We start from the raw sequence: 22,478 nt of genomic DNA, 5'->3' as shown, positions 1-22,478 counted from the left end.
CCCTGGATTTTAGCACTAACAAAAAAAAAAAAAAGAGAAGAAAATTCTTTTGGGACACTTCCTACATTTTAGTACTATAGGAAAGATCCCACAGCAGAATAGTATTTTTGCATGGAACCTTTTGTTAAGACTTCTGTGGTAATCAGTCTTAATAAAGAAAAAATAAAATCCTGACTTTAGAAGAAATAGAAAACTTGCTGTGACATGGGGTGGGGGGGATACTGAAACCACTTGGAGTCCAACTTAGGGTTACCATACGTATTTCCCCGGGCATGTCCGGCTTTTTAGTTAATTGCCATCCGGGAGGATTTTTTAAATTTATAAAAACGTCCGGAAAATACGGACGTATGATAACCCTACCCACTGCCCCCCTCCTCTTGGGGTGTCAGCTCGCTCAGCCTGCAGATTGCAACCCCCCCGTGCTGCTGCAACCCTGCGCCCCACGGTTAGGAGCGGTGGCGTCTCGTGCGGGAGACCCGCGGCCACTTCTCCCTCCTCCGAGCATCCCCCGCAGCTCTGGCAGAGCCTCAGTCTCCCCATTCCGTCCCGGCCATGCAAGGAGCCCCCCCACCAGCGGTCCGTGCAGCCGGGGCTGCCTCCCCCCTGGCGGAACCGCTGCCCGGGGGCGGGTCCCAGCGCAGAGAAAGTTTCTCGGTGCGCGGCGGCTCCCAGGAGCCCGAGCTCCCCTACCCGGGAAGGACCCGCGCTGCAGCGCCTCCCACAGCCTTGCTGGGTCCGGCTGGGAGTGGGGTGGAGGCTCCCCTGAGGGAGGTGAAAGGTGGGGGACTCTGAAGTGGGGGGGATTCTGAGGGTAGGGGACTATGGGAGGGGGTGGGGGGCTCTGAGGCAGGGGCTGTGGAGAGTGGGGGGCTGTGGAGGGGGTGGGCTATGGGAGGAGGTGGGGAAATGAAGGGTAGGGGTTATGGAGGGAGATGAAGGGGAGGACTGAGGTGGGGGTGCTGTGGAAGGCGCTATGGAAGGTGGGGGCTATGGGAGGGGGTGGAGGGCTCTGAGGCAGGGGCTGTGGAGAGTGGGGGGGCTGCGGAGGGCAGGCTGTCAGGAGAGGGGGCACTGAGGCAGGAGAAGGCTGAGGATGGGCCCTGTGGAGAGCGAGTGGCTCTGGGGTGAGGCCTGGGGGGTCCGATGGGTGGGTGGAAGGCGGCTCTGGGGTGAGGCCTGGGGGGTCCGGCGGGCAGGAGGCAGCTCTGGGGTAGGGTTACCATACGTCCGGATTTTCCCAGACATGTCCGGCTTTTTGGTCCTCAAATCCCCGTCCGGGAGGAATTTCCAAAAAGCCGGACATGTCCAGGAAAATAGGGAGGCATGGTAAGGGAACCGCCTCTTCCTCAGCACAGCAGCAGCCGGGGGGGCGGGAGGGAGGAGGGGGAATGCGGGGTGCTCAGGGGAAGGGGTGGAGTTGGGACAAGGACTTTGGGGAAGGGGTGGAGTTGGGGCGGAGCCAGGGCCCCGTGGAGTGTCCTCTTTTTGCAGTATTGAAATATGGTAACCCTAGTCCAACTGAAGTGTTTACAGATTCTCCATATTTGTATGGGTAGGTGTCATGTGTATCTAGATTTATTAAATGACCATCGTTCAAGTTACATCTTATGCGCTAACCAATATTTCAGGTTGCGGTGTAGGGCATCTAAACTTGTCTGTTTCCATGTGCAGTAGTGGGGCCTCTATTTCTGTTTCTATCAGAGTTAAAATGGGAAGCAAAATTGCTAGTCAAGGCCTACAGGGCCTCCCCTGGTGGAGAAATCAACTTGTTAAATGTAAGATTTAAAAGGGGAAAAAGTATAGTCACCCTTCTGCTGCCTGGTTTTGTTTTTTTTACAGAATGAATATATGAAAGATGACTTCTTCATAAAAATCGAGACCTGGCATAAACCAGACTTGGGGACATCAGAAAATGTAAGTCAGGGTCCAGTAGTAACCCAGCATTTGCCATACTTACTGCACACATTGAACCTGATGGACCAGTATTCCTTTTCTGGCTGTGCCGATAGCTGATGCTTAAAGGAAGGCAGCCTCCCTCCAATAAATAATAATATGTACTCCTCTAAACCAATGAAGCTATTTCTCCTACAGCCGTGGAAGGAAGAGGTTGGAGAAAGGCAGATGTTTTTATTTTCAAAGTTTGAGATCTTCAGATCATACAGTGAATGGGAATTGTGTAGCTACCTAGATATTGTTCCTGAACACTTGTGGAAGGAAACCTCTTATCCTGGATGTCTCCTATCCCAGCGGCTCCAGCAAGGGTTTTAAATGAATCGTACTGGTCACTTTGAAAGCATACAGTCTTCTTTGTTCAAGCATTTTATTAATGTTACATGTTGAAATTCCTTTTTCAGTTAATTTTCTATCTGGAAATATCCTGGATCAGTCCCTCTCAGTGTAGCTGGTTCAGTGCCAGTAGGGTGGTGTGTGATTTGGACTGTCCCCTTTCTCTTCTCTAATGAAAGAGTAGCCAGATACTAATGGTGGGCCCCTATATAAATATAATTGTCCATTTTCAGTGTTTGGATGACTTGCCTGGACCATTGTTTCTCACACAGGCTAGAAACCTGCAGAGGGGATGACTTATGCTAGTGAAAATAGAAAGTAAAAAGTGTTCCTAGACAATTCTCTGTGTGCTTAATCTGAAGTGTATCTATGGCTAACAGCTATATGTATATGACGCATGCTATGTGTCTGGGCCCTTCAGTTTGCATTAGGTTACGTCTTTTGAGAGATGCATGTTAATGGATACATTTCAAAACAGTGTATGGCTAGCCAACTTCAAAATGTGCTGGAGTCTCTAATGAACTCATTTGATGTATGGCAGGTTACTAATAACTGGATCACTTGCACTTCAGAGCTTTATGTGAAGGTTGCTCACTAAATAATATGTCTGCCTAGCCTATTGAATGCGTAATGATTCTAATTACAGTGTTTGTTGTCCTTAGCTGTAAGGAAAGTGGCGGAAGAATACAATTTAATCTTAAAACCAAGCTCCTCTGAAAGCACAAGAATTGGAGGTTTAATAAAGCTACAACTAGCTTCAGAATTGCTTAATTAATTAAATAAATGGTAACTTTGGAGTGTATTCCCCAGGTGATTCTAAGACAACTGTCCATCTCTGTAGAACTCTGAAAAACCTGGGTAATACAGAACTAACGCAGTGGCTGCAATAAGGCAACAAAGGGTTAAGCCCCTTCTCCCCGTTGCAGGTGCACGACTTGGATCCAAACACGTGGAAGAGTGTTGAAGTTGTCCATATTGACATTGCAGACAGAACTCAAGTAGAACCAGCGGTAAGTAGACACTGTGCTTATTGGGAGATGGTTGTCCTATCTAGCTAATTACTTTGGCCTTTATTTGCACCTTAACATTGTTTTCCATTGATTGTAAATAAACTAATATACCCAATGTATTTGATCCCACAGGTAAATATAAAATTGCTTTAAATAGAAGTATTGATCTAAATTAGGGGATGTCAAATTATTTAAAAAATTAAGTCATTAATCACGAGATTAAAAAAATTAGTTGCCGTTTTATTTGCACTGTTAAACAGAATACTAATTTAATTTTTTTTTGTTTTTCTACATTTTCAAATATATTGATTTCAATTACAACACAAATACAAAGTGCACAGTGCTCAGTTTACATTATTTTGATTACAAATATTTGCACTGTAAAAATAAACAAAAGTAGTAGTGTGTTTCAGTTCACCTCATACAAGTACTGTAGTGCAATCTCTTTATCAGGAAAGTGCAATTTACAGATATAGAATTATTATTATTATTTTTTTTTGGGCTGTTAATCACAGTTAACATATTATTTTTTAAACCAGTGTTAATCACACACCTCTGTTTTGACCCTCTTCACTTACGGTAGTTCATCACTTGGCTGACACTGGCACAGCTTTACTGTGTTCTTATGACCTGGAGTGATTAAATATCAGAAAGTTAATAGAGCAAATCAGCAAAAGTTGACTTATTTTGAATGGGAAGTTTATTTATAAAAACTTGCAGATGGTTCTCTGGATAAAGAGACGGTTATCTGTAGCCAAGGCAAGGCTGAATTCCACTACCATTGAAGTACTTTGAGTCTGCGGTAGCACCTATGCTCTAAACATGCTTTCACCTCCAGTTCTTGTGCTACACATAACCCACCGAGAGCAAATGAATCCCACCAGCCGCAATAGAGTACACTTAGAGTTTCAAGATCACTGCAATCTCATGGATCAAAGAAAGTATAACAGCTTAACCAATTGTATTGCAAAGTGGATAGCTATCGACTGCAGACCACTCATCATCGTAAATGACAGAGGGCTAAGAGGTGTTATTCAAATTGCATCTTCTAATCAGTCATACGCCCCGCCCTCCTGAGGAATCTTTGCATCAGGAATACATGACCTATATCATAATGAAAAGACTACAAATTTGGAACTTCTGAAAAATGCACTAGCTGTTTGCTTTGATGATCACTGGACATCCTTGAACGATCACAACTGTCTTGGCGTCACGACACACCTGATTGATGCTGCATGGACACTACAGTCATTTGCTTTAATAGTAATACATAAACCTATGATTAATCTCAACTAATTTTTTTAATCTAGTTAATTTGTTTTGCATTAATCACTTGCATTAATGGCAATCTAAATGCTCAGTACTTTTAAATTTTGTGGGTATTTGCTAATCTATCAGGTTTGATTTTTATCGGCACATTGAGGGAAATGGATTTTTGGGAAACAAACAGCTTTTAGTTTTAACAATACAGTAATTGACTTGATCAACATTTGTGTGCTAGTTTCAGTGTGTGAGGCTGGAATTGAATCCAGCTCTTCTGCATAGCCTGACACAGAGCTCTGACCTGGCCATCCCTTTTTGTTGCTGTTTTAGGAATATATTCTTAAATAGCCCTCAGTTGGGTTATGGCAGGTTCTAGCAGGTCTGTCTTTGCTGCAGAAATCTGTGTTGGAGAATTGCTATCGCTTCTATCTTTTCAAACTTTATTGAACACTTCTGCCCTTCAGTGCAGCAGTTATCACCAGGTGAGCTGGTCTTTCATCTCTGCTGACAGATCGGCCAACTGTAGTTAAGAAACACCACTGTCATTTCTTCAGCTTCCCCTCTCCATTTACTGTTTTGCTGCTCCTATTATTTTGAAGCACGTAGTATGCCAAGCACCTCCCATGGTCCCTGCCCTGAGAACTTACAACCTAGTTTCAGATGAGATGCAATTCAAGGATAATGCAACAATGAAAATGGCAGAGCGTACCCTGGTAAGGTTACACAGTTACTTAGTGTAGGGGTGTGTCGTTTGGGTGTTGCAGTACTGGAGGTGTTCAAGAAGCATAGAACTGGAAGGGATCTTTTGGGTCACCTGCTGTTGGCAACCCCGTCATATAATCATGTTCATAAACTTAGCAAGCTCCGTCTTAAAACTAGTTCGGTGTTTTGCTCCCACTACTCCTATTGGGAGGCTGTTCCAGAACCTCCCTCCTCTGATCGTTCGAAACAATCTTCTAATTGGCAGCCTGGCTATAGGCCTCGCAAGCTAACTTGGGAACGGCAGTGCATGTGTAAGGGGGGGTGAGAGAACAAGGCATGGAAATGATTGCAGAAGTATTAGATGTCCCTTCAGAAGCAGAAAGAAGATGCTTAATCCCAGGCATGCACTCTTATACAGCATTTAAGCTTTCAATTCATTGTGCTGTCCAGTACATCTCACGCGCACATAAAAAAAGTGATATATTGAATCCATGATTGCATCAGACTGCACTGTAATGAATAGGTACAAGGACTACGCATTCTGTCTTAACCGTGCTATGTCCTGACTTTGAATATTGAATGTTGCCCTCTTACCATTGGCTTAGCATACTACTTGAAATGTGTATTTTTCCCTTAAGTTTTTGACTCTATGGATGTCCATTCTCCACTGACCAACTGCCGTTTGGTTACATGGTTAATCTGGAGAAGAATGTAGAATACCTTGATTTGTAGGTTAGCTGCTAGACTGCTTAGAACAGAGTTTTGCAAGAAAATTTGAGTTCTGTTCAAGTTGCTGTCTTTTGTCCCTCTTTTACTTATGCATGCATGCACACATACACATACCCTTCTTCCCCACTGCATATCTTTTTTCACTTTGCTTTTTCCAAAGTCCTCTTTCATAACTGTCCTAACCACTGATAGAAAAGAATATACTGTGTATTCATGTGTTGCTTATGGAGGGAAGGAAAATTTTACATCTTAACTGCACAATTCACCAAGTTGTCTTTTTCAATAATTTTTGTTTATTTTTAGAATATTCTGAGACCCTCCATTTAAATCAAGTTAAATATGTCTTGCATATTTTCATGCAGCGAGGAATCACTTTACTGTTACCTGTGGTGGTTTTGTCATTGTATAAATGATCTGGAAAAAGGGGTAAATAGTGAGGTGGCAAAATTTGCAGATGATACAAAACTACTCAAGATAGTTAAGTCTCAGACTGTGAAGAGCTACAAAAGGATCTCTCAAAACTGGGTGACTGGGCAACAAAAGGGCAGATGAAATTCAATGTTGATAAACGCAAAGTAATGCACATTGGAAAACATAACCCCAACTATACATATAAAATGATGGGGTCTAAATTAGCTGTTACCACTCAAGAAAGAGATCTTGGAGTCATTGTGGATAGTTCTCTGAAAACATCCATTCAATGTGCAGCAGCAGTCAAAAAAGCAAACAATGTTAGGAATCATTAAGAAAGGGAGAGATAAGAAGACAGAAAATATCATATTGCCTCTATATAAATCCATGGTACTCCCACACCTTGAATACTGTCGCCCCATCTCAAAAAATCTATTGTAATTGGAAAAGGTTTAGAAAAGGTCAACAGAAATTATTAGGGGTATGGAACGGATTCTGTATGAGGAGAGAGTAATAAAACTGGGACTTTTCAGCTTGGAAAAGAGATGACTAAGGGGGGAATATGATTGATTGAAGTCTATAAAATCATGACTGGTGTGGAGAAAGTAAATAAGGAAATGTTATTTACTCCTCATTACACAAGAACTAGGAGTCACCAAATGAAATTAATAGGCAGCAGGTTTAAAACAAAAGGAAGTATTTTTTTCACAGAACACAGTCAACCTGTGGAACTCCTTGCCAGAGGATGTTGTGAAGGCCAAGACTATAACGGTTCAAAAAAGAACTAGATAAGTTCATGGAAGATAGGTCGATCAATGGCTATTAGCCAGGATTGCAGGGACGGTGTCCCTAGCCTCTGTTTGCCAGAAGCTGGGAATGGGCAACAGGGGAGGGATCACTTGATTACCTGTTCTGTTCATTCCCTCTGGGGCACCTGGCATTGGCCACTGTTGGACGACAGTATACTGAGCTAGATGGACCTTTGCTCTGACCCAGTATGGCCACTCTTATGTTCTTATGTATATAACCTTAGAAAAGATGAAGTAGCAGGTAAATATGTTCCAAGACTGAAATTGTGGCAGGCAATACCAGTGCTGTCATCTGTAAGAATGCTGGTTCTGACCACAGTATAGTTTGTGTATAAATAGGAAGCTATGGTAATTATTACACTCCAAGGAAGTGAGTAGTACTTAAATCTTTCCACTCTGAGGGATTCTCTTAGTGTAAATGTTTCTGTTTACTATATGCCCTTCATGCACCATCAGAGAATGGGTACTACTGTGCTTAGCTGCAGTATCAATACATTTTGTATTGAAGACTGACCAAGCAGTGTAGCTAAATATCTGTGCTCGGAACTCCACTCCCCATCTGTGGCTTTCTTTGCCTGGTTCCTTTGGATAGTCTGTGGAATGCTTTATATTACTTGGCCTATTTTTTCCTTTAGTCCCATTAGTTTTGGTTTTGTTGGGGGCTGGGGATAGTGTAAGTGCCTTTCCTGTCTTTGTGTGGTATCTTACTGGTACACTATGGAGAGGGCTTGCCGCTCTCCTGTCTGAGGAAAGTTGTATATATTTTTCCATTACTTCACAATTTTTTCTGAAATAAGGTAATTACATTTGTAGTTTTCTAGCAGTTTTTCTAAAATCCTTAAACTTTTGTCCTCCATACTAAGTGAGTAAACTTTAGCCAAATTCTATGCCACTTTCTTTAGTTTCCAACTATAATCAAAACTATAACATATAAATATAAAAATAGTAAATTCCTTAAAGATTCTTATGGCGTGCATATGCTAACCCACACCCATGTGAAATGTATACAAATGATTCAGCAGACATATGCTATTTGCTTAAGGTATACATTTAAACCTGGCCTCTTAATCATCCCCAGCACTTTGTCTAAGTAGCTTTTGTGATTTGTATACAAAAGTCACTTCCCAAGAGAGGATGAAGCTTTAAAGCATAAGCAGAAATGTACATACAATTAACATGAGAAGAGGTTACATTTTTGGAAGTAATCGGAAGGAAAACGAGCATAGTGAAAACAATAAAATTGAAATCAGGTTTGTAGCTATTTCTGTGCACTGAGGAGATTACATCTGCCTTGTTCCAGACCATATTTGATGCCTATTTTGTTTCTAGAACAACATCTGTGTTTTAGTAATATCATTTAGTACAGATCAGTAAACTTTCTAGCAATGGTGCACAAATACCTGAGGCGACAGAATTTCTATGGAGCATGTGGCACCATCCCTGTTCTGTAGTTCTGACTAGAAATGTAGCTTTAAAATTTGAAATAGCTTTTGTTAAGTTATTAAGAGGACTTTTAAAATATTCCCATTTGAGAATAAATACTTGTCTTCTGAAGGTAGAATGGAGCTCTGCTCTGAGGACTCTATTCATGGCATGTTGTAGAGCTAAAAAATTATTTTTGTTAGCCCAGAAGCGTGGCTAACAGAACATCTGTTGTTGGAAGTGGCCTGGGAACTTCTTGTCTGGCTCACGAAAGTTGAGAGTCTACATTACAAAAACAATCAGAGCATACCCAGTGGCTTGTAGAGGGGTATAGACATTGTGCCTGGATGAAGGGGTGAGTGAGAGCTCTAGTTGTTCCAGGCTGGCTCCAGATCCAGACCTTATCTTATGGATCTCTCCATTTCCATCAGGCTTGGGTAGGTGAAGCACTCAGTGCAGACAGTGTGTTTAATCAAAAAGTGAATTGCAGAAGCTTGGGGAAAAAAGAGCTAATCCTATAAAGTGCAGATGTTTCTTCACCAGTCTCATGAAGCCCAACTGCCTACCTCCCTGAAGTGCTGTCACTCTAGAACACATTGGTTTTGAAGAGTGTTTTATTTTAAAGATGGTTTGAAGTGCTTGCTCTTTTTAACAATGTTTGTTTAACCACTGCTGGCCTGAGCCACTGTGCTCTGACTCCATTGCTCCAGAAGAGATATTGGGAGCTGTGCTGTCCCCAAATGATCCATCCTAAGGTGTCAGTGATCAATAGCCAAGCAGCAGGATGTCCTGGAACCTAACATTGTTAACAGGTTAGTTTGGGGGGGAAAGGCTGACTTTATTTCAGCGCTCTGCTACTTGGACATTCAGCACAGAGTGGTGGGTTAACTAATGTTCCAAAAACCCTTGCAGTTTGCTGTATTTTCTGTGTTATCTAAGAGATGGTTTTGCCTGTGGTCACCAAAGTTCTCCTGTCCCTTCAAGTGCCCAGTAATGTTTGTAATAGAAAGGACTGAGGCAAACCTCACTCTTCGTGCCCAGGGTTTCTTCCCTGCTTTGCTTGACATTTCTCTTCTATTCCGGAAGACTGGGCTATGAACTTTTTTTTTTTTTTAACAGAACCTGCAGAGATTGTGTTTCTCTCTCTCTCTCTTGGAGTACGGGTTGAAAGGATTAGGTTGGTTTGCTGAGCTGATATCAAATGCCACATTTACCTTGTCTGCTGTGTACTGCACAGTGTAATTCTCTCAAACTTCAGCCTGTCTATAGGAAGGGTTGTTATAGCTCCGGTGGTGCTGACATCAGGTATTGGCTTTGAAAACTGAACAGCTTTAACACGCCTTCCATGATTTGGTCTCCCCTTTTCAGTTCTGTCCCATGGACCCTAGACTATATACCTTATGGTACAAGCGTATCTGACCTTGTGTTGTTCCATGTGGCTCATAAAAACCATGGGGCTTGGGTCTCACTTATTCTTTCCACTTCTCATTATCCTGTTTTTATCTCCTTCATCCATCCCTATCTCATGTCTTCTTCCAGCTTGCCCTGCTTGCCTGAAATAACCTCCGTTCCCACATTTCCCCATCTGTCAACTCATTTAAAATGCTTCTAAAAGACAATCTCTTCCAGGAATCTGTCAACGTCTGAATGCTGCTCCCCTCTCTTCAGGTGTGCTTGTACTGTTTCTTTTGCTAGTATATTTACATTGTAAGTTAGCCCTGTTACCTCAGATATGAGACTTAGCGAGCAGGAGACAGAGCTGCGACTACAGGATTGTTCCAGAAGAGAGCCTAATGAAAAGATTAATCTTGCTAATTTTTTGCTTAATGCTCTCAGCATTTTTACCGTGAAGTGTAACACTCATTGCTTCAATCAGTCTTTACAAAATACCTCCACCAAAACACTCATGCACACACTCTTCCTGGTTGTTGGAGAATGAGCAGAGTAGTGGTAAAAGCTTGTGTATATTTGTACCTCCCTGAAGCACCATGGTGAGAGGGTAGGCAGTATACCTGTAAAAAATCTTCTTGGTGCTGACCTGTTACTGTGTAGTGAGACCTGTGCATTTGAAGTACTGGCATTCAAGCTCTGCCAACAATGGCCGTGTAACGTGTCTGCTAACCAACAATGATGACACTTAACAGTCTAAAGCTTAAAGGTAAAATTTAACACAGGGCTGAGGTGACAACTTTGAGAGATTCTGTCCATCTGAGCACCCAGCACTGCATCAGTTCACATTCAGGAGGTTTTCTTGAGAAACAGGCATATAGAATCCTAACAAAAATATGAATGGTGCCATGTAAAACTGGCTTAAGTTAAGCCCAGGGATAGAATTTTCTTCCTTATGTAACTTCCCTTTTTACAGGTGCCTTTCAGTCTTACAGTGCCTGGGAGGCTGAACTGAGGTGTTTGCTCAATTATAATTCTTAGCAGTTGTGGTGACACAAGCCTGTACCACCTCAACAGTACTGTTATCTTCTACTCCCTTGGTCTCTGTTGGCCTGGCCACTGGCCCAGGTTTTAGAACCATTTCTCTGTGGAGCCTGGGATGGGTCTCTGTCACTCTGAAAAGAATTGCAAAGACCGAAGCATCTTGGTTCATGGTTTCATGTTCTTATTGCTGTAATTTATATAAATAAAGGCTGAAGTTTCTTTGAAGAGTTCTCTATTGCACTGTTGCAAATGATGCCAAAGGTGCCATTGAAATACTGTCCTTGAAACAGCCTTTGAATCCTCCACATGCTGTTGTCCTGTTGTATTTTTTTTTTCCTGTGTCTCTTCAGCTTTCAAGAAGCTTTCCATTTTTTTTAGTTGTACTGTTTATTCAACAGTTGCCTGTTTCACTTCCTAAGAAGGACTTGCTGCTGTTGGGAATTATGCTCTGGCTGTATATATATTTTCCTTAAACTTTGAAAAGAGCTTTTGTTTATTTGTGATCTGGCTCTAGTCCAGGCTCCTTCTTTCAGGCCTGGGAGAAGGGCCTGTGTCTGAGAAGAGTGCCAACAATTCTGTCTTGTGCATCGAGAGGTTTTAATCCAGACAGTCTCACTTTTTCCTTCTACTCTTAACCAGACTTGGGTTAAGTGATTCAGCATCTTTGCACAAATTGGTCTCTCTCTTGTTCCAGAAAAAAATTAAAATGGATTAATCATGGTAATTTTTGCTTAAATACCAGATTTTACTTATCTGTGACTCTTCATTTGCAATATTTTCTCTCCTGTCTCATCTCATATTGCTGATCTTTCCCGTCCTGCCCAAGAGCAGGTAGATCCCCCCCCCCCCCCTTCCCCTGTGCAAAGTGCTAGGAGCAGGCCAAACATTTGTAGAATAGGGTGTTCTCATGTCTGGCCAAATAATTTCGAAAGATAGAATGTATTTTTCATAGACAGAATTTATAAAGCTGCATATTTAGGTATGCAAAAATGCTGACTTGCCAAAACTAAGGTTGCACATGCAACCGTGACTCTACCCCTTAGAGCTCGTTTACATGGAGGAAAAAGCCTGGAATAGTTATTTCTGAGTAACTGCTCCTCACTCTCCCTCTGTGAACATTGATTCTCCACTGAGTGTCCTTGTGTAGTTTAAGTTAATGCATTTCGGAAGCTGATTAATCTAATCCACAAAGAGGCATTCTCAGTCCTGGATGAGAACTTCTACATGGGAGTTAGTGTGGAATAGCTGTTGCTCTTTAAATTCACACAAACTTCCCCATGACTTCTGTTGTAGGCAAGACCTTAGTATTCATTATGATGTCTGTTTACATGATCCCATACAGTTTCTCCAGTATAATGTCCTACAACTTTTTCTGCAGGCTTGCTGAAGAGATGCACAGGTGCCCTGTCTCATTTACTGCAGATATTGTATGATGAGCTGAGAGTAAGCCCTTGCCTTATTAACTGACATCTTATACGTGCCTTGCATGGACTCTAGCATTCAGTGTACTTAGTAGAAGATGCTACATGTGCATCTAAGATTATGGAGAATTATGGGTGGGACAGTGAGGTTATGTAAAGACTGTTGTAATGTAAATGCACAAGAGGGCAGAGATCAGGTTGTACAGACCCACCTGGACTCCCTGGATACATACTCGGGGTGTCTAATATGTGCTACTGTGGGTTGTGATCTTTGATTTACATATTTTCAATTAGTCTTTTTAAATATAAATAATACCAATAACCAAATTTAATTCTTTAGGTTTGAGCCTCTGAGGCAGTCACAGATTAATTAAGTTTAGTGGAGGACTGAATGATACAATGATCAATACAGTTAAAGACTTTATTTAAAATAAAATAGCTAAAACAGGCATTACAATATAATCATAGACTTCATTTTAAACTCTCGTTCTAAGATGAAATGGTGATCCAAGGGTGAAAAGAATCGGTATATAGTCCTTTCGCTAATGGTACCCTCATGGTGGGTGAGCACTTTAATCTACCCTTTTTATGACACTCCCTAATTATTTAGTATTAAATACCCTTATTAGCTATTTAATATTAAACATTACCTTAATTACCTTAATTAACACCATTCTAACAACTATCAACATAGATAGTATCCTTCCAAAAAATTCGCATTTTGTCTAAAATATTTTTTAAACCAGTTAGAACCAAACTTGTTTACATCATGACCTAGTGTTATGTCCTAACTTATCTCTAGCTTGCCTCTGAGCTGTCTCACTTCACTTCCCCCACAATTTACCAGGCCTCATTGTTCTCAACCCTATATTTAGGTCCCAAAACCTGTTCTCTACTTACATTTAGCTCATTTCTATTTAACATCACTTTTATAGGTCACAGGGCACCAGCACTGTTTTTAGTGCACTGGCTTGATGAGCTAGCGCAAGTATGTCCGCGAGCAGGAGGTCACACCCGTGCTCCAAGTGCAGACGTAGCCTCAGCTTTGCATGTCGCTAGATTGTCCCACCACTGTGCTGATTGGATCTGCCCTCTGCCTTACCCAGAATGGATTATTATAGCACTAATCCTTTTAAATCGGCTTTTTCTTGTTTGAGCATTTGTTGCTTTAGTTTTGATACCTTAAGTTATGATAATTGTGAAGTAGCAATTTTGCTGAAGGCAGTGCTCTGTGTTGACATGGAGATCTTACTGACACAAATACAGCTATTGACTTTAGTTTTCACAATTTTTGAACATTTTAAAGAATTTATTAGCAAACACATTAGATTGCTGAATATACAGTGGAGTTCACTGACATCTTTATAGAAATACTGTACATGATTCTTAATGTTAAGTAGAACATTTTAAAAGAACTTTCACTGTAACTAGAATATCACTTGTGCTTCAGACATTCATCATTTATTTAGCTATCGGTGTTGTACAATAACATTCCTCTAAGTGTGCTCGTCATTGTAAAAATATTTTGTGGAAGAAGGTTAATGCTGTTGGATTATGAAAACCTTTCATTAGATGCTTGTTTTCAGTAAGTGGCTTTTTCAGTGTCCGAATTCATGAACATTTAGCAATCTGTCTGAAGACTTAAAGATAGCATTAGAGCAGGGGTCGGCAAGGTTTGGCACGCAGCTCGCCAGGGTAAGCGCCCTGGCGGGCCGGGCCAGTTTATTTACCCGCTGACGCGGCAGGTCCAGCCGATCGCGGCCCCCACTGGCCACGGTTCGCCGTCCCGGGCCAATGGGGGGCGGCGGGAAGTGGTGTGGGCGAGGGGTGTGCTGGCCATTCTATGATTCTATGATTCTATGATTCCTGCTGCCCCCATTGGCCCAGGACGGCGAACCGTGGCCAGTGGGGGCCACGATTGGCCAAACCTGCCACGTCAGCGGGTAAATAAACTGGCCCGGCCCGCCAGGGTGCTTACCCTGGCGAGCTGTGTGCCAAACGTTGCCGACCCCTGCATTAGAGGGATCACATACTTTTTTTGGTCTATAGTTATCTTTTCCTTTCCTTCCAACAAGCAGATCTCGGGTTCCCTGTTTCTTTTTCCATCATTGTAGTGGAGTTTTTGCTTGTTGAATGCCAGTTTTGGTAATTTGTGTTTTCTGGGCTGTTTTCACATACCTGAAGACCTCATAGTAATGAAATCTCTTCCGGTCCACAGCCTGGTGGTGATAATGTCAGAACTGAGTCTCATAGTGTTTGTTGCGATGCTGTGCATTTAATAGGAAGGTGAGGAACTGCAGCCCATCAACCCCTCAGTGAATTGTCTGTGAAAGTTCTACAACCAAATTCAAGCCTTCTCATTGCTGAGCTAGCATGCTAATTTTCCATAATCCTCCTGATTTTGAAATGAAATTGCAAAATTACTAGATTTTAAACTTGAATTATAGTAATTTTGCATGTGTGTATATATGTACACACACTTATGTCACTCACCACCACTCGTGTCCAGTGAACACAGCAAATAGTGATGCGGTCTCAGGGGGTGGAGTCTTCCCCACTGACCCTGTGGCACTTGTGCAGACTGCCCAATGTGGTCTGTTAGGCAAGCCATGACATTTTTGAATGGGTTGGAGTGCCTCTGGGTTCACCGCCCAGGCCACAGGCTTCTCGTTGTGCTCCAGCTGCTCTGTGTGGACTCTGTTGGACTATGTTAGCATGCTCTAGAACAGGGGCGGGCAAACTTTTTGGCCTGAGGTAATTGTATATGGCGGGCTGGTTAGGGGAGGGGGTTGTGGCCTGCCCCATCCACACTCCCCCTGTTCCCTGATGTTGTCTCTCCCCCCTTCCCCCCCCGACCCCTGCCCCATCCACACTCCCCCACTCCCTGACCCCCGCTGCCCCATCCAACCCCTCCTCACATTCCTGACGGGCCCCCCCGGGACCCCTGCCCCATCCAACTACCCCTTCTCCCTGTCCCCTGACTGCCCCCGGAACCCCTGCCCCGCTGCCCCATCCAACTGCTCCCCCCGGGATCCCTACCCCCATTCAACCTCCTGTTCCCTTGTCCCGACCCCTATCCACACCCCTGACCACAACCCCGAATTCCCCTGCCCTCTATCCAACCCCTACTGCTTCCTTCCCCCTTACCGTGCTGCCGGGAGCACCGGTGGCTGGCGGCGCTACAGCTGGAGCCAGGCCACACCGCCACCACGCAGCACAGAGACCGGGTTACGCCGGGCTCTGCAGCTGCGCTGCCCCAGGAACTCACAGGCCCGCCACCCAGAAGATTGTGCCAGCAGCGGAGCGAGCTGAGGCTGTGGGGGGACAGCAGGGGAGGGGACAGGGGTGAGCCTCCCGGGCCAGGAACTCAGGGGGCCGGGCAGGACGGCCATAGTTTGCCCACCCCTGCTCTAGAGTATGCTAGCAGGGTCCATATGGGAGAGTTAGAGTACAGCACGCAACCTGTGGCTTTCACTGAATTCACTGCCCCCAAACTCCACAGGTAGTTGCTGCAGCTTGCCTCTTGTCACACTCTCACTGAACAGCATGTGGGTGAGGAGAAACCAGAGGGGCAGAAAGAGGTGACTGCACCAGAGGAGAGGGGGATATGAGGGGAGGTGGGGGGCCCAAGCCTGGGACTGGCTTAAGTAAATAAGAGCCCTAGGTAGCAGTGGAGGGCAGCTTTCCTAGGGTCAGTCCTCCCCTTCTCGCTGTTTGGGGCTGGGGGCCAGGGATGCAACGAGGAAGGGGCCCAGAGGATCCAGGCCACCCCTTGAGGAGAAAAGAGATGGGAAAAGAGAGGAGAGGTCCAAATAACCTCCCTAATTACGCCCTAATTTTCATAAACCTCCTGAAAAGTCTGTAGAACCACATGATTTATCCATACCCCAAATTAGCAGTTTGTAAGCTCTGTTGCACAGAAGCAACTTAAGTGACCATTAAGACCAACATGAAAAGCCTTCCTCCCTGCATCTTCCTCCTTCTGCATCGCGGCGTTCCAGACAACGAGCTGAGGAGCAAGCTCAACCACAACTTCTCTGGACTTCCTGTGGTGACTGTGATGGTGGCATAGGGGACTAAATGGTGCTACCTCATGCAAGCATCCATGTGTACACTCCTTCAAAAAGGGGCGTCCACAAGAGACTTTTGGGACTAGTGCGTGAATGGGTGGATCCTTCTCTGGGCTGGGAGTGCAAAGGTCATACTGCATCGGTGGAGAACACAATAAGCTCAAAGTTATGTCCTAGTGCTGACAAAGTGCTTGGGATGCTGAAGGGCTAAACTGAAATGCCATTTTAAGGGCTGCTTACATACCAATTCTAAGAGTCTGGGTAACAAGAGGAATTGGAAAGTCTCATTAAGAAGCAATTTGATATCATTGGCATTACTGAAATCTAGTGAGATTAATTGCATTGTTGGGATGTTAAAATCACTGATTATAACCTGTTTAGGAATGATAGAATGGGTAGAAGAGGGTGGAGCTACCAAAGCCCGAAGGGGTCCGGGTGGAGGTCTGTTGGAGACCAGAGAATCAAACTAGGGAACAGGATGAGTTACTGCTTAAGCAACTTTCTGTAAGGTGTGGAAAGAAAAATTGTGGCATTATATGGGACTGCAGTTTGGAGAGAAATATACTGAATGTCTCATGCAGCCAGTACTAAAACATTATAGATTATGGTTTTGTAACACAAAAGGTATTGCACCCAACACAAGGTAACATTATTTTGAATCTCTTTATGGTGGATCGATATGAATTAAATTGGATTGAAAGTTGGTGGTTACTTAGGGACTAGTGGTGATGACAAGATTATATTCAATATGGACAAGAGAGGACCGTCTCAACCAGTACGATATATATTCTTGGTGCTTCAAAAGGGCAAATTCCGCGAAGATGAGGGAAATGATAGCAAAATTTCAGTCAAAAAAGAGGACAATTTTGGTTAAAAATCAGTCTTAATTTAGCAGCAAATTGAACGCAGCAATTGGAACTAAAAAAGCAATATGTAACATGGAAAAAATGGGAAATAGTCAATATAAATGAATAGTTATGAAATGTAGAAGGAAAACTAACGTAATCGGGGAAAATCCATCACTGGCAGGGGTAAGGACAATAAGGAGTTATATTAGGAACAAAAGAAATCCTAGTCATGGGATAGACCCATTACTACACCGCTACCTCAATATAACGCTACCCAATATAACACGAATTCGGATATAACACGGTAAAGCAGTGCTCCGGGGGGGGCGGGGCTGCGCATTCCGGTGGATCAAAGCAAGTTCAATATAACGTGGTTTCACCTATAGCACGGTACGATTTTTTGGCTCTCGAGGACAGCGTTATATTGAGGTAGAGGTGTGTCTATAGACATGATAAAGTTGTTAATGATTCAGAAAAGGCAGAGGCGTACAATAAATATTTCTGTTCTGTATTTGGAAAGAAGCAGGATGATATGCTTGTATCCTATGAGGATGAAGTATTTTCCAGTCCATTAGTAACTGAGGATGTTAAACATCTACTAGGGATAAACTTTTTTAAAATCAGACCCAGATAACTTACACCCAAATGTCCTAAAAGAGTTGGCTCTTGGGATCTTTGGCCCACTGATAATTTTTAATTGATAGGTTTCAGTTAATAGAGAGAGAGAGAGATAATACCTGTCAATGTCATTTTATGGAAAATAGGTCTTGTCAAGCCTGATGTAATTCATTGAGATTACAAATTTGATTGCTAAAAGTAAAGATCCACCGGAGTGCGCACATACATACACACACACTCCCGGAGCACCGCTTTACCGCGTTATATTCGAATTGGTGTTATATTGGGTTGCGTTATATTGAGGTAGCGGTGTATTACTTAATGATCTCAAAGTAAATATAAAGTCTCTGCTGATAAAACTTGCAGATGACACAAAGGTTGGCAGAACGCTGTATAAGACTGCCCTGTTATTTACCAATCTAGATTGCTGGTTAAGCTGGTCCCATTCAAAGAAAACATGTTTAATATTGCCAAATGCAAAGTTATACATCTAGGAACAAGGAATGCAGACACTATTTACAGAATGGGGGACTGGAAAGCAGGGATTCTGAAAAGAATGTAGCATTATAATGGACAATCAACCCAATAGAGCTCCCAGTGCGATGCTGTGACAAAAGGGGCTAATGCAATCCTCTGATGTATAAACCGGAGAGTAGTGAGTAGGAAAGTGACTTTAGTTCTGTATGACATTGATGAGGCTGTACTGAACGCTGCATACAGTTCTGGTGTCAACTTTACAATTCTATGGAAAAATTGGAAAATGTGCAGAGAAGAGCTACAAATTTTTCAAGGCTAGAGAAATGTTACAGTAAGCCTTAAAGAGCTCAATCTGTTTAGCTTTTCGAAAAAGATTGAGGTGACTGATTTAAAATGTTTAAATGCCTTTATGGCGAGAAAAATATCAGGTATTTAACCATGGGAGCAAACTACCCAAGGAAGTGGTGAGGGAATTCTCTATCCCTTGAGTTTGAGAACCACTGATCGCCATATGTGGGGTGGTGAAGGAAATCCATCCTCCTCCCCCCCCCCCCCCCCCCCCAGGTCAGATTGTCAGTGACCTTAGGGATTTTTTGCCTTCCTCCACAGCATGGGGTGCAGATAACTTGCCAGGATTATCTGTATAGGTCTTAATCAATTTCCTGCCCTTGTGGAGGTGGTCCTATCCTCTCCCTATAGAACATTATAGTCTGTTCTCCTATGGGCTGTAATACCTGGTCTAATTTCAGTTGTTGGGTTTGGTGTGCGGGTGTCAGTGACCTGCAATATATAGAAGATCAGACTTGATGTTCTGGTTGTCCCTTCTGGCCTTAAACGCTGACGCTAAGTTCTGTTGAAGGTGTGGGGTGAGATAGATATTGCAATATACCCTACAGTGTGGAACTTGTCTCCTCCAACAAAGGACTTGTTACCTGCCAGCCTAAGATACAGCTCTGAATTTGCCTAAAAGTCAGGTGATGTCAGAATGCAGATATTCATTAGGTCAAGGCTCAGGGAGGGAGTCTTGATTTTGGTCTTCATATTGTAGTTCATTATAACCTGTAGACTCATCATAGCCACAAGAAATTGGAGAATAGGAAGGAAAGTTGTTTGCAAATTCTACGTCCTACTCCCTGGATGGGGAAAAGTGTTGAACTTTCTGCCTGTCAATGTCCCTGAATGAGCCCTTGCCCTTGTATTATGGAAATGGTGAATAGCCGTGCCCAAACTACGTTCTCTGTACCATTCATTATTTTATACATCCTTATGTCCCTCCTCTAATGTAAATCTCTTCAAACTCTTTATATAGGCATTCTTCCAGGCCTCAAATCAACGGGTATACCTTTATCTGGAATGCTACTTTCTGGTCATTATATCTAGGAAGAGAACAGAATTAAAGGGATTCAGAGATGAACAATGAAGATAATTAATGACACACTTTCAGTATATGCCATTCTGTTATGTATCCTAACATTTTGTTCGTTTTTTTGTCTACATTAAGCAAAGATCTTCACTTAGCTGTCCACAAAGTTGGCTAGGGTTTTCCCCCTAAGCAGGGCCAGCTCCAGGCACCAGCCTACCAAGCATGTGCTTGGGGCGGCGCTCCGGCCGGTCGGGGAGAGCGGGGCCCCAGCCGGGCTCGCTGTCCTCCTCCCGGCGCTCCGGCCGGTCGGGGAGAGCGGGGCCCCGTCCGGGCTCGCTGCCCTCCTCCCGGCGCTCCGGCCGGTCGGGGAGAGTGGGGCCGCCCGCCTCCCGGCGCTCCGGCCGGCCGGGGAGAGCGGGGCCGCGGCCGGGCTCAGCGCCCTCCCTGCCGCGCTCCCCAGCAGGGGGCGGCGGGAGGCTTTTTTGCCTGGGGTGGCAAAAAAGCCAGAGCCGGCCCTGCCCCTAAGTTGTTAGTTAGGTTGGAATCCAGAGTAAGCTATATGAACAGTTCAAATTATTTCTTCCAATGTGTATTAATTTGCATTTATCAACAGAACTTCTGCTATTGTGTTGTCCATTCACTTAACAAAATAATATTCTTTAATTATTAGTGGTAAGCCCCCGACTGATTCGGGAGTGGTATGAACTGCATCAAGAAGAGAGTTGTATCCTGTTCTGCCAGTTGGGAAAAACTACCACAACGTGAGATCTGTTAGCAAAAAGACATATTTCAGGAAGATGCATTTTCTGCTAATGACTGGATTCTGACAACTTTCTGACTTGGTTATAGCCCTGTAGGACTTGCCTGGTGTTGAAGAATGGACAAAAGAAAGCCAGTGCTATTTTCTTGAGTCTTCAAAGGCTGGTTTATTGCTAATGAAAAAAATTTTAATGTTACAACACAAAGGTGGAGTCTGAACTCGGATACTACTGTTCAGAAATCATATTTTTAATAATTATATTTGCATATTCAGTGTTACTGCAGATCAGGCTGAAATGTCATTTGTTAGACTGGCTTATGCTGTAGCTTGATGTGGAAGTTACTCGATTAAATGTGAAACACAGGTTGAAACTCTCTAGTACAGCACCCTCGGGACCTGACCGGTGCCGAACCATGGGAGGTCAATATGTAGCAAGCGGGTCTCTCTTTATTTTTATCTTGCCGAGACGAATAAACGGAAAAATGCTTGCAATGGCCGCTTATCCAAGCTTTACTGGCTCTCTTCATAACAAAGTGTTAATGTTGTTACACAATTTTACTGTATTTGCACAAGGAAATAAGTAGATAAAGCATAAAAAACAAAATAAAATCATGCCAGACTACGGATGTTGCTGGACCAGAGCGTGACGGACTAGAGAGGTTCAACCTGTACTGTCGTCATTCAATATCCTGTGACTTTTTTTTCCACCCAACTCTCTTCCTGTAGCTTTTATTTTCAAGATGAGCAGCTTACTTTTAAATATATTAGTAGGAATTTTTTTAATAATCTCTCACAAGACATTTTTCAGAGGCACAACTTAATTCACAAATTTTATAGAGCAATTTAGATAAGAGCAGCCTGCAAGAAATTATTTTTGGTCTGGATTCAAATTGAAGAGGGCTACTCAGTGCTCACTTTAAAAACTCAAAAGAAAAAAAAAGCATTTACCAATACGTGTATTGCTTATGTGCAACTTAGAACTAAAACTCTTCACACAATGGCAATTTTTACTTAACAGGCGTCAGATTTAAAAAAAATTCTCCACTAGAAAAACTTTCCTCATTGGCTACCTGTAGCACTCTATTTACTTTTTTTTTTGCTAATTTAAAAAAAAAAAAAGGTAAATAGATATTTTTTTAAAGACTGTAATGGCTTGATGGAATTTTTTTTAAGTTGCTATCTAGGTACAAAACTGCCACTGCACCCTTAAGAATTTGGGGAAGGAAGGACAACAGCGTGAAATAAAATTAGTGGCCAAACTCTGCTGGAATGGTTAGGTAAATGGCAGAGTCATTTGGCTGAAGGCTAACTCCTAAGCAAAACTAGGAGGGGTCTTGGTTGCACTCTAGAGAGAACAGTATGTGGAAGATAGGAGCTACCCTACGAAGTGGAACTATGGTTGTAGTTGTAGTACAGAAAGGGCCTTACAGTCCTCAGTGCTGATTTCTCTTGAAATAGTTGCTGCTTTGTGTGAAACATACAGACCAACAAACCCTTGAAAGTCAGTGCAATTACCTGGGCACGTTGCTGACTCAAAGGTTTGATTGCTTAGGGTTCAGCATACATGATAAAACTGCAGGTCCAGCAATCTGGAGACCGTATGCAAATGAGGTCACACCATAATCTCCATTTTGATATGTATTACTTCATTTACACAAAGTCATACTCTTCCCAAAGATTCTCTATATCCCCTTTCTGTAACTATCCCCCCTTGAGGTCCCCTCTCTTCTGCTTCTCTCTGGCTCCCTCTTGTTATCTGAGTTTCTTCTGCCTGCCTCCCCTCCCCAGTGAGTTTTCATACTGAACATAGCATGCTCCCCAAACAACCCATGGCCATAGAGATAGCTAGAGTGACT

At 43.1% G+C, this 22,478-nt stretch overlaps 1 protein-coding gene across 1 annotated transcript in view; it reads left to right on the top strand.

Annotated features, from left to right (window-relative positions):
- PITPNB (phosphatidylinositol transfer protein beta) overlaps positions 1 to 22,478 on the top strand; it is an 83,176-nt gene that overhangs the window by 18,045 nt on the left and 42,653 nt on the right. The window contains exons 6-7 of the mRNA XM_005298477.5: positions 1,840 to 1,914; positions 3,213 to 3,296. Of these exons, the coding sequence (XP_005298534.2) occupies positions 1,840 to 1,914; positions 3,213 to 3,296 (159 nt within the window). The remainder of the gene's footprint in view (positions 1 to 1,839; positions 1,915 to 3,212; positions 3,297 to 22,478) is intronic.

This window comes from Chrysemys picta, chromosome 15 (assembly GCF_011386835.1).
Source record: "Chrysemys picta bellii isolate R12L10 chromosome 15, ASM1138683v2, whole genome shotgun sequence".
Taxonomy (NCBI): domain Eukaryota; kingdom Metazoa; phylum Chordata; order Testudines; family Emydidae; genus Chrysemys; species Chrysemys picta.
The sequence above is the reverse complement of the archived record's forward strand: the minus strand, read 5'-3'. Positions and strand labels throughout refer to the sequence as shown.